This window comes from Athene cunicularia, assembly GCF_003259725.1.
Source record: "Athene cunicularia isolate RWA chromosome 10 unlocalized genomic scaffold, athCun1 chr10_part1, whole genome shotgun sequence".
Taxonomy (NCBI): Eukaryota; Metazoa; Chordata; class Aves; order Strigiformes; family Strigidae; genus Athene; species Athene cunicularia.
In genome coordinates, this window is record NW_020799112.1 from 7,212,407 (window position 1) to 7,225,319 (window position 12,913).

The window sequence follows — 12,913 nt, forward strand, 5'->3', positions numbered from 1 at the left end:
CTGGAACCAACACTGCATCACACAGATACTTGCAAACATGAAAAGAACACCCTGGCAGATCAAGGCATTTTCTAAAAACCACACACAATGTGGGGATTTGTAAAGCTGCAAAACTGTGCTCCAACCTTATAAACCTCAAAGGTTCAGTGCAGTGCATACAGTCCTGCTTCAGCAAGGAGCAGTAACACTGTTTATGGGGAAAGTAAGTTATGCTTCTGTCTTGGTTTTGGCTGGGATACAGTTAATTTTCTTCCTACTAGCTGGTATAGTGTTTTGGTTTGGATTTAGTATGAGAATAATGTTGATAATGCTCAGATGGTTTTAGTTGTTGCTAAGTAGTGTTTATACTAAATAAAGGCTTTTTCAGCTTCTCATGGCCTGCCAGCAATAAGGCTGGAGGGACACAGGAATTTGGGAGGGGACACATGCATCACTTGTCTTCCTTGGGGTTTATTTGACTTTTTTGTTATCTTCCTTTCCATTACTATTATTATTATATTGTTGTTATTATTATATTTTAATTATTAAACTCTTCTTATCTCAACTCAGGAGTTTTACTTGGTTGTGACTCTCCTGCTATCCCACCAGGTTGTGGGGGAGGAGCGAGTGAGCAGCTGCGTGGTGCTTAGTTGCTGGCTGGGGTTAAACCATGACAGCTTCTCTTTTCATTAGAAAAACAAATACCAGTTCCTTTTTTCTAGATGCAGGTAGAACTACACTTTTTGATTTTTCCAAAAGCACACTTAGAGTCATATGTCTTCTTCATAAAAATAATTAGTAATATGTTTTGAGTCTGTGGTACCACGTGGAATAAAAATGCACAAGTTGTACAGTTTTAACCACTGTAACCACTTTTAAGATTAAAAATTAAATATGTATTACGTGACACTTACAGTCAGTAGTCACTTGAATTAAGTCATTAATATATCCCTCAGCATTTTCTTGTCCTGGTTCCTAGGTGGGACTGCTGGTTACTGTATTAGTACTACATAAAAATAATAATAATCACAGTAACCCAAGGTTTATCTAGGTTACTGTTCTGGTTCTGAGAGATTAAAAATCCAACTGCAGGAACTTAAGGAATACTTTACCCTTTTCCTTTCTCTTCAAGTCATACATATGCCAGTGATAGAAGGATAGTTATGTTCATTTTACATGTAAAATTAAGGAAATGTGTTTTGGATGTTAGTGTCTAGGTATGTGTCCAAGAACAGGGAATAAGCAAAACTTTACAAATTTTCCTGTTTGAATATTAATTTTAAATGCAAGTATTTGTGTGTGTGTGATTTTATTTTGGAAACAAATAACGTGGAGAAACATGTTACTTTGGAAACAAGCTGGAGGAGATTAGTAGAATAACATATTCCACCACTTTTTTTTTAATTGTTCTTTGATACAGTGCTCTACTGAATGTGGCAGTGGAACTCAACAGAGAGAAGTCATTTGTGTTAGGAAAACTGAAGGTAATTTTGATGTTTTGAACCCCTATGAATGTTCATATTTGGAAAAACCTCCAAGCCAGCAATCCTGCTACCTCAAACCCTGTGGATCTAAGTGGTTTCATACAGAATGGAGCACAGTAAGTCTATCATACTTTCCTGTATCTAGTTTTGTTTGATACATCTTTTTCTATGTATATTGAAAGGGAACACCATTTGGATAAAACCATTGATTATGAAATTGATTTAATCTTGCACAGGAATGATACTGAAAAGAAGGCATACTCTTTAGTACCCACTGGAGTTTAGAAAGGTTAGGAAGTATCCTGACCAGAAGGAGACACTTCATAGTTGTCTTTTCATCATTGCTCTCTTCTTCCAAGAATCTTCCTGTCTCATAAAGTTGGTTCACCGCTTCACTGAGATTATGTAGTGCTCTGAGAAGTTCTTTTCAGACCTCTAGTTTCATTAAGGAGCATTTAATGAAGAATGAGAGATGTACTTGGTTTTTAAGGTTTTTATCATAATATTTTACTGTAAACTTCCCTGTAATACTTACAACATTACTGAGAGAAAACTTACTGTAGTGCTTTTCGTATCTTCTGTTTCCCCAGGAAGTGGACCAGCTACATTCACGAGTGCCACAAAACACTTTGGTTTAATCTATCTTTCCATAATTTCCTACACCTGAAAAATCCAAGCATTGGATTTTTTACAGAAAATGAACATCTTTCTCCTAAATAAAATCAGAAAGTCCATTTTGTCTTAGAATGAAAAGTGGTGTAAAAACTACTTAGATGATGTCATATCTAATCCAGTAATTTACACCCTTCCTTGAGCCTTAAATCACATTCCGAACGACAGCTTCAGATTGGTGTCTTCAATTGGAATTCCCTTAGTCAGCAACCTTTGGAAATAACTCATCCACATCACCTGAGACAGAGAAATTATTTTGGTTTTCCTTTGTACTAAATGCTCAATTATTTCACTGGCCTACTGGCAACACTAAAAAGCAGAAAATAAGGTAAAGTGGCTTTAATAAAATAAATCAGCTGAAGGGAATCCTGATTTTTCTTCCTTAATTGCAGATTTAGATATTTATTTGAAAACAACATCCAAGTTAGGCTCATAATAAAACCATGTAGATTGGAGCATGTTATTTGGTGTTTCTGGAAGTTCTTTGGATTCTTTATTAAGCTGTTAGTTTAGATGAAATAACTTCCCCTTAGAAACCCATTTTCAAATGTGAACTTGCAGGTGTGTAGCCATGAAAGATATAGCCATCTGCATCCATAGAATGCAGCAGATAGATTCCTTCTTAAGGTAAAAACATACACTCTCTTTGACAGATACAGAAGAAATAAGGTGCTAGAACTCAGAATCTGATAGGTATTTAGAGATCCCTAGTTACTGTTCCTGAGCAGTGGTGTCTAAAATCCTTAAAGGTCTATGCCCTTGTGACCGTCTTCACTGTAGGAACAAATACATATGCTAGATGAGGTTTTACAGTATCACATTCTAAGTGTTTTTCTGATATCTCCTTCTGATATTGTTACTGTTATCAACAGAGTACATGGCATTTCTTAGTGTTAGACTTGAAGAGAAAGGATTATGGGGTTATCCATGAGCGGAATAGCTGGTTCAAAGCCCCTGTACTAGGTTTTGAAACTGTCCGGTTCATATGCTCAGCAGAATTTTTATAAGACCTCAAATAAATGGCATGGCCTCTCAGCCATGGAGGTTAAATGCCTGGCTAATGCAGAATCCTGGGGTTTGTGTATAGTGTATTGTATGTAACATCTAAATTCTGTCTTGCTTCCATTTTAAGTGCTTAAGATCTCTACAAACCTTCAGTGAGGTTCTTACTGCTGGATGTGGGATAATTACAATATTCTATACAAGCATATAATGAGTAATTATATGAAAAACTGCAAGTGTTCTATTACTCTTGCCAAAGGGTTATGTCTTTTCTAAAGTGGGTAAAAGTTGTACTTACAGATGAAAGAGCAATTTAAGAACACATTATTGAAAATATTTTGGTTAGTTTGCTACAATATCTGATTTTATGATAGTGATAAGTTGGTTTTGCAATGTTAAGAAAAGAAATAAGTATGCCAAAAAAGTCAGAAATAAAGCATTCTTACTAGTTTGGGGCTATTAAGGTTTTAATTGACCCAGGTTTAATTAAGTTTGTGAGCATTTAGGACAAACTGGACAGTGAGCCAAATCTCAAAGACCTCACTCAAGCAAAATTCTTGAAGTCAACAGGGGATTTGCTTCAGTATGGGCAGAAATGTGTAATAATTGGCTTTAAAAATACCATGACAAGCAATTACAAAAGTGTCTGGCTTCATAGCAGACTTTGAAGGAGCACAAAAATATTTTCTTTAGAAATTCCAAGAAGCCTATAATGCTTAGTAAAATTGTTGTGCTGCAAGAAGTGAAAAATAATTGAGTGACAGAAAAAAAAGCAATTAAAATTATTCCTGATTGTAGATAAATGGAGGCAAAATGACAGTGCTGTCAAGTAGTAAAGTTCAGTGCAGGAAGTTCTTGAAGTAAGAAATAAACACTGTGGAAAGAGTAGATTTGGGAGATACGTATAAATAACCAGAGAAGAACAAAACTAATTAGAGAAGCAAGAAGTAAACTAATAAATTCAGAAAGGGAAATATTCTAGAGTGCTTTCAGTTGCACAGTGTCTACTATGGTTACTTGTCTAGTTGTTGGCCCTATGGTCAGAAATGATTTTGAACCTTTAACAAAATTGCACCTGTTTGTTAAGGACTTTATACTTAAAAAAACAACAGAAGTGGTGAAGTTGATAAAAGGCTCCAGTGACACCCGGGCCCGTCTTCAAGGTTCCCCAGTTTTCTTTCTGTATCTGCACATCTCATATGGTCTTCATGAACGTCAGCTTTTGTGTTTCAGTGTTCCAAATCCTGTGAAGGAGGATTTCGGGTTCGAGAGGTACGATGTCTATCAGATGACATGATAGCCAGTACTCAGTGTGATCCACAGCTTAAACCTGAAGAAAAAGAACCATGTAACACACAAGATTGTATCCCTGAAATAGGTAAGGAAGAGGAAGCTTCTGTTTTAAATATAGAACACCATCTAGTGGAGAAAATATTTAATAATCTTGCAGAGGTTGTAGGATATATTTTCTTTATCAAGTTCAGAGTTTTATTTTTACACAAAATACAGTTAACAGGTAAGAAACTGGCTTATTTCAAAGTTGCTGAGAATGTGTGAAATCTGCTTCTGTGAAAGTCATACATATAGGGTGGTTTTATGCAGCTTCCTTGCATTCTCAAAGTTTTTCTCTTGGCACAGTGTTTAAAACAAAAAAAATATCGTGTGTGATATACTGTATTTGGTAACAGGTTCTATAAGAACCAATAACATTAAACTAAGACATTAAGGGCAATTAAGCAATTTTCTTTTATATATAGTAAATATACACATACACATAATTTGACATTGGAATTAGTCATTCATCTCATACAGATTTGCTTTTAGTAGTAATGAGGATGCCTATGGAAAGGAAGATGCATGTGTTTAGAAACAATTTTAACTTACATTCTACAATTTTCAGTTGAGAATTATTCTTCAACATAATTTAAGATAATTTTATGAAAAAGTACACCAATATTATTTAAAAAAAATTATTGTATTCGTGTTGTTATTTTAAACAAGTTTGTAGAGAATTGCTCATTTTTATATCTGTTATTAGTGTTTTGTCATTCAGTCATTTTCTTAACACTTAAGGTTCTGTGATCACATACGTGATCATATGGAAATCTTAGTTGTCACTTATAATGTATTTCTAACCGTACCGGTTGTAAAGGAAAACTTCACGATGTGAACAGACCATATCCTAACAGCTTAGAAAAAGGGAGAAGGATAAGAACACTAACTTTTATCTTTTTTAATCTGGTTATTTTAAATAATTTGTAATATTTGTAAGGAGGGAGATGGTTTACTATTTTCCAGTATTTAGATTCATCAGTACTTGAAAATAACATTTGCAGGTTCTGGTGCCGTTTGCATGCACAAATTTTGTGTTTAAAAAAAACCAGCAACAAAACCCCAGCAGAAAAACCACAGTATAAATGGGGATAGGTAGATTTCTTCCACAGTTTTATGTGTCTCTATATTAAATGTAGAAAATCTTGAGTAATCTATCATTATTTGCATAGGTAGCCTATTTTAACCTGATAATGAACATTTAAATACAGGTCCAATGGATTTTACATGGTAAAAAGAAAGGGGGTTGGTTATTTGTTGCTCTAATGCTGTTTTCTTCAGTTTCTTCTCTCTTCCTATTTCTCCACAGATGAGAACTGCAAAGATAAATACTACAATTGCAACGTGGTGGTTCAGGCCCGGCTCTGTGTCTACACCTATTACAAAACAGCCTGTTGTGCATCTTGTACACGTGTGGCAAACAGACAATCAGGGTTTCTAGGACGTAGATAACAAATACTCTTCTACACAAAGCGGCAATGTCAGTCTTCAGATGGAGCTTGAACAGTGTTACTGTTTTGACTACAGCAGGTTTTAGCTTCTTAGAGATGGTTTTTTATATTGCTGAGTACGTCAAGACTATGGTTAAATCTTGCACCCTTTCAGTTACAGTTATTGTGCAGTTATCTTTTTTAAAATGTTTGTTTTGTAAAACCATGATCTTTTTAAAGCATTAATTTTTAATGAGACTATTATTTGCACCTGCTCATCAGATAATTATTTAAAGAATATAGCAGCCTTAGTATTGTGAAATTAAACTAAATCAATCACAGGCAATTACTGGAGATATTTGACCAGTATGGATGCAGCTGCTGCATTACTTCCTGGGTGCTTACTTCTACTTGGTATTTTGGAATGCTTTAAATTAGATGACTAAATCAATGAAACATACACATGAGAAAAATTACTTCACAAAGAACCAGACCCTTGAAGACCCATTTATCATCAGTTTCTTAGCACTCTTAACATATATTTTTAATTACTTCTGTCCGTTCATAATAAATTAGAGTCACTGTTAAGCTCTCTCAATTATAATTTTAACTAACTTCCTGTCCTCAGGCAGCAAATATATATACACTTGACTGCCAAAAAGTGCCTTTATATTTAATTCATAAACTCTTGAAGTTACACTTTTCTAATTTTGTATGGATTTTAAAATACATTACCTACCAGAGTGCCACTAGTGTCTAGCCCTTTAAGTCTTTAACAACTGCAGCTGTCAGTGAGACAGATTTACCAGGAAGGTGAAGAGCCTTTGCTGGTATAAAAAAAGTGATTGTTTCCATTGGCAAGGTCTCTTTCCTGGAGGGCAGTTATTTCAGTGAACTGATACCTTGTCACTGCACTATTGCTTAACAACTACCATACCAAAGTACTCTGTCCAGACTTACTCTGGATATGTCACCAGTTTCTGGAACAACCACCAAAGGATGCAGCCTTTGCGCTTTATAGTAGTCTGTTACTCTTGGTATCAGGCAGCAGTGTGAGTGTAGTAGCCGAGTATTTATAAAAAGGTCTTTGCTATTGACATTCTTCAGATTTTGATCAGTTATTACAACATACTTGACTTTTACTAGTCAATGTTTCATCCTGCAGGTCTATTCACATCATTCCTTTTCTACTACTCAAGAATGGCTCCAAACTTGGAGCTGAATTTAGGTGGTGATTTCTCATTTCTGCAATTACTGTGCACGGCCTTGGGACTTGCTAAAAGCAAATAGAATGTGGTATGCAGTGCAGATTAAAGTGTTTGCATTATCTGCACATTCTTTAGCCTTTACCTGATGGGACTTTCAAACATGTAAATAAGGCTGAGGGAGAAAATAAACACCTTTACTTATTCAGCTGTTTATTACAGCATACTCCTTGTAAATTAGTGATACCCAACTATGCATCTATTACTAAGGTGTCTGTTGTCTGAGTTGAAAACCAATTTTAATAATCTGTGTTAAATCACTCCCAATGATGTGATAAAAATGTGATTAAGGTATCCTGCTACTGATGAAGAGCCACATTGTGTAGTCTTTTCTTCTTACGGCTTCGATGAAGAGGGTGTAGAAGAGAGACTGGGGCACTAGGAGGCAAAAGTTGCTGGGTGTAGTGCTAGCCACATCAGTCCGTGTGCTGGAAGCCACAGGAAGGTAGAACTCCTGTAGTCTAAAAGCTGTGTGGGATTGAGACAAACCTTAAATTTTTTGATTCAGTCACTTGCGAAAAATATAGTTCAGACATGATGAACTACTACTGTTTGGCTAAGTGAAATGAAGAAGTGTTTTCCCTAAAATTTGTAGTTACTATTTGTGACTATAAAACAGTAATACTGACTTTTTGCTGTAATTAATTGATGTAAAGCTGTTAGAAACAGAAACGCTTATTAGAAAACGTTTCATTTGAGTTCGTGAATCGTTCACAGTCCTATTCCCTTGTATGAAGATTTATCCAGGAAGATAACTTACAGATTTTTGATCATACTATATTTCTTAGATTCTTGACCAAAGAATGATATGGAAAAAGTGCAGCATAAACAACTCTGGAATCCAGTATTTGTAAATAGAGGTTTTCATCTGGATTATCTCGTGGCAGCAAATCTTGACATACAGTATATAATTTTTGCTGTTGTCGCTTTTGTCCCAAGGAGGTGTATCCTTGTGGGAAATACCTGTTCCATAAAAAGGCTTTCTGAAAACCACAAGACAAATGAAATGCAGGAGGTAATCAGGTTTGCAGTCAGTTCATAAAAAATAATCTGCTTTGCACACTTTTGGCCATGAGACAGTGACGGTGCATAGGTGATTCTGGTGTTTTATATAATATGTTATTTTACTCTGAAATATATAGCCATTGGGTTATTTTACAAAGGTGATCATCTTGAGGGCTCCATTAAGCTGCCACTGAAGTAAACAGAGTTCATAGGAGCTAAATATCAAAGAATATATGCATACACATTGCAGTATAACCCTGTATTACACCTAAGATACACAGCTTTGTGAATTGAATGCAGAGGGTTATGGTCATACAAACTGTACTTTTTTAGTGAAGGGACAGTCTTCAGATATACCAGATAAAACAGAAAAGATTGTTTCATCTAATTAAACATCTAATGATAAGGAAATTGTCAGAATGTTGCTGAGCTTAATCGTTTATCATCTCTTCTCACATGTCAGCATAATCAAAATAGTTGTTCCTGCAAAATGAACTAATGAACTCATTTTCAGCACTTTGATGTACACACAAAGTGCTACACTAGGATTTCACCATCACATCAAGTGCACTTTTGAAATTGTGACTGTAGCAAGTGTTTGTTTTAATACAGCAGTGCATCAATTTAAGAAAATACCTGCAGAGGGCCTGATTTTCCTTTCACTGTAAATCAGAGGTGGCCTTAATGAATGCAGTAGACTTAGAGCAGGTGTAAAACCAATATAAGTAAGAAATGATGCAGGCTTCTGAGTTTGAATGCTTTAATTTCTTTTTCTGATATTTTAACATCAGTCAAAATCCTGCAGAATGGTGGGGAAAAAAATGCTTCCTTGCCTTAAAGATTTTCACCTTATACAATCCAGTAAGACCAGAGTAAGTGTAGGAGGACTGCTGTAGATCGTTGATTGGTCTGAGCAGTCTAATTGCTTATAGGGCTAAAATCAGCATACAGCTTTTATGCCTTGCACATAGGCATCTGGCCAAAATCTGTTCCATCCAGAGCAGACTCTGTGTCTCAAAGCACTTTTCTTCTGGAATTGAGGGCTGCTGTTGCAGTTGTTTATCAAGTTATCAAGGGTCCATCAGGGCTTGCTAGCTCCTGTGCAATGTCAGATCCAAGCATACGTAGGTTGAATTGCTTGTATATAGCAACTACATGCCAAGTTTGAGAGCACTTATTAGCAGTACTGAATCCATGGAGCTCTCCCTCTCACTAGCTGAGGAAGATGTGGTGGAAGCATGAGGGTTGCTTCTGTGGGAGCAACCCTGGGTCTGACTTGGCCAGCAGTGAGACAGAGTTAGTATTTGCTTTAGTGTCTCTGACCTTCAGTCCTGAGGGCTCTGATTTAGGAAAGAACTTGTTAGCAGGCAGTCGAATGCTGGGGAGCGCAGTGCAGGAGACATGGGTGTTCCTGCCAGCCTGCGAGCTGTGAAGTCCAGATGTAGTGTGCACCCACCGGCTCGATGCAGGACTACCTCAGTATCCCTGCACAGGGAACTAGTGTCTTCCTCATTACATGCATAATTGATTTTCTTTTTTTTTTTTTTTCAATACTTAGGAAAATGGAGAGCTTTATGTATGAAGAAAGCAGTGTTTAATGTTGTTGGTTAGATCCCACTTTTATGACAATATGCTGCAGCTCAGTTTGGTCCTTTTATACAGAAAAAACCCCAATGTGTTGCAGAGCATGTTAAGTTAATGACATATTAATGCAAAGACAGATTTTAGGTTGCTTGTTCGTAGACTTGATGAAAGTGATCAGTATAGCCCTGACTCAAGTGAGTACATGAGAACTGTAGAACAGAAGACCGCATGAGGCAACAGTATTGCCGAGACCTTGCTACTCACTTTGCTTATGTCTGGGTCCTAGAAGACAACAGTGGTCACCACTGAGGGAGGAAGGAGGTAGGTGCTGGAAACAGTTTATGGCTAGTAAAGGGGAGGTTATGCCTTCCTGAAAGAAACACTTTGCTTCCACTGTTTATAATCAATACCACCGTAAGTAGTAAAATGTGCTTGCAAGGGCTTTGCTTCTCCCTTTTACACCCACAGGTGTTCTCCTCTTCCTCTTGTCTCACCTCCATCCCTTTGTCCTTTGGATGACAGTATTCAGTTTTGCTAGAATTACTGAAAATCCTGAACTGGCTGTTTGGTTGATTAAGAATCTGAGTTAGAAATAAGCCCAGGTATTGAGAGCTATATTCCTGCCAGTCAAGTGATTTTTTTTGTGTGTGTGGATGTCCATGTTGGCTAGATTCGAATGCATGGTATTAAAGTACGTACTGAATTCATTCTGTGCAACGAACCTGTGATTGCACAGCTACTGAAATAGCTTAAGTTTGAGTAATCGTTGGCCTTCCAGAGACAGTCTGTTATTGCTGCTTGCCCTGAACTGTTTTGTCCATGCTGTGTTTGTGTCTCTTGAGACCGGTAGCCTTGGCACAGGTTGGGTACATACGAGCTTGTGAAGTCCCATCATAGTCACTCAGGATCTGCATAGAGGATCAGGAAGGACTGGAGACAAAAGAAACCCTAACTTTTTTAATATGTATAAAATTGTCTACTTGACCCTCATAATTGATTTTGGCAGAAGGATATACTTTATTATAACTTATTTTGTTGTTATTTGTAAATACAAGATGTCTATGGGAAATATGTAATTCTGAGCTGTGTCTATGGAACAAGCCACTGCACCAAAATATTTCAAATATTTAGAATAGGCAGATTTTCAGATTTTTTATTAAAAGGGACCTAATATGTATTTATTTACATATACCATTCAAATTTTGTCCAGCTCTTTCATTATACTAACCCAGCTTTTTAGGGAATTTTATAGCACAGGTATTACATATATATTTTTATATATATATGTCATACTGTAAATCCATAACACAATTTTCTAAACTTTCTGATTAGCCAGTTCCTTGAGTGAATTAAAGGGGGAGAGTGTAGGCAAATTGCTTTCTGACTCGTTCAGGAATATGTATCCATGACAATGCACCTGAACCAGAACTGTACAGCATCCTTTTCATATTGTATACATTTTCTCTTTGATGAAAAAATGTTAACTATTTTTGTTTATGACTAATTTATTTTTTATTATTGTGAAAAATAAAGTTATTCAAGATGAATTTGTGTGAATGATTTATTTATTATTTGGTTGATTTGTTCTTCCAGAGTTTCTTGAGAATTAAGTACAAGTATCAACAAGGGGTATGAACGCACTAAGGGAATCCTTACTCACATTTAGGAGTGGGCAAAATATAATCACGTTGCAAAAGGCTGCATAATATGTTAGAGCCTTGGAAGCGATAGCAACATCCCGATGGACTGCCCCAAAGAGAATCATTCATTGCAGAGGGCAAAAGTGGCCATTTTCTGGTGGTCTGTCAGGGCCTGCTAATTTCCAATGCAGGTTTGCTCCTGGTATATTCTCGACTTGATTGTCAATTTGCAGGACTAAGGCTCCGGCACTTCGCGGTCAGACTCAGGCAAGGCAGTGGTTTGTATTTTCAGGAGGTGGGAGCTGGAGCCCCTGGAGCAGCAGTGCCTGCCGTGCCGTGGGTGAGCTGGCACTGCGGGTTCTGGAGCCTTGCAGTTCCTTGTTTGTAATTGCAGTTAGTGCTTTACCAGTGAAAAATTTGTAATGTAACAGCAAAATAGTCTAAGCTTGGATAAAGCTGAAGTGTGTTTATAGCATGAAATGGTGTCTTACCCTGTGGAACAAGTATCCTGGGTGCAGTCTCCAGGTAGAATTTCTCTTTGTAGCTGATGACGGATCATACTTTATTTTTTTTTCCCCCACTCTAGCACAACCAGACCAGCACTACAGGCAGCTAATTCCAAATTTCATTAAAATACCACTATAAATTGGTGAAATCCAAGGGAGAAAAACAGTATGTAAACCTTTTACGGAGATAAATGTTACTTGACCTTTCATCTTTGCTGCTATGAGAAATTCTGCACAGTTCAAGAAAAGCGGAAGCTCCCGGTATTTCGAGTGTCACATTTTGTTATCCCAAACTCCCACCTCGGTGCGCACGGAGCAGATGGCGCTCAGCGGCTGCGGACGCTCTGCACCTGCGCGGGGCCGCCGCCTCGTGCCCTGCGCGCTGCCTCAGGGGCCCAGGTGGTCCTGCCCGCCCCCTCCGCGGCCGCGGTGATGCGCGCAGCCGGGACATGGGCCCGCGCACTGTGCGCGGCTTGAGGGTGCTGCTGGCGGCCCCGCAGAACGGTTCCCTCTGAGTCCTGCAGCTGCCCACATCTGCAAGTGCTTAATAGACCGTTGGGGGGTTTTAAAAAAATTAGAACTGGAATTACTAAGACATAAAATTATCGTAAGTTCATTGTGCTTCTCCCATGTGTTATTTATGTTTAAAATAAATTTTCAGCGCAAAATAAGGAGTCCTGTAATAGAGGCAGCCCTGTTTTTCCCCTCGTCTTTGTTCAGAAGTGGGGTGGTCACGATACACGTGGTGGTTTGTCAGAGCCTTCAAGCCTGAGTAGCACGACAATGATTTGTCCTGCCAGATGCTTCCTGTTTCAGGCCACAGGGTGGGTTTACGCCTTCCCATGATTTGTGCAGAGTGGACCTGTCTATAAAGGTAAATACAGAGCCTGGGGCCAAGGTAACACCAGCTGCCTGCAACCCGGTGCTGATTAATTGTCGAGTTCAAAACACGTATTTAATGCCTTACTCCACACCCTATTTGCATATTAAACCTCATCAGTTCAGATATGCAAG

At 37.7% G+C, this 12,913-nt stretch overlaps 1 protein-coding gene across 2 annotated transcripts in view; it reads left to right on the forward strand.

The window, feature by feature from the left end:
• Positions 1-11,294, forward strand: part of THSD4 (thrombospondin type 1 domain containing 4) — a 348,410-nt gene extending 337,116 nt beyond the window's left edge. For both annotated transcript variants that reach the window (XM_026856282.1, XM_026856283.1), the window contains 3 exons: positions 1,400-1,579; positions 4,371-4,515; positions 5,779-11,294. In XM_026856282.1, coding sequence (XP_026712083.1) covers positions 1,400-1,579; positions 4,371-4,515; positions 5,779-5,921 — 468 coding nt within the window. In that variant the 3' untranslated portion in view covers positions 5,922-11,294. The remainder of the gene's footprint in view (positions 1-1,399; positions 1,580-4,370; positions 4,516-5,778) is intronic.
• Positions 11,295-12,913: the final 1,619 nt, after the last annotated feature.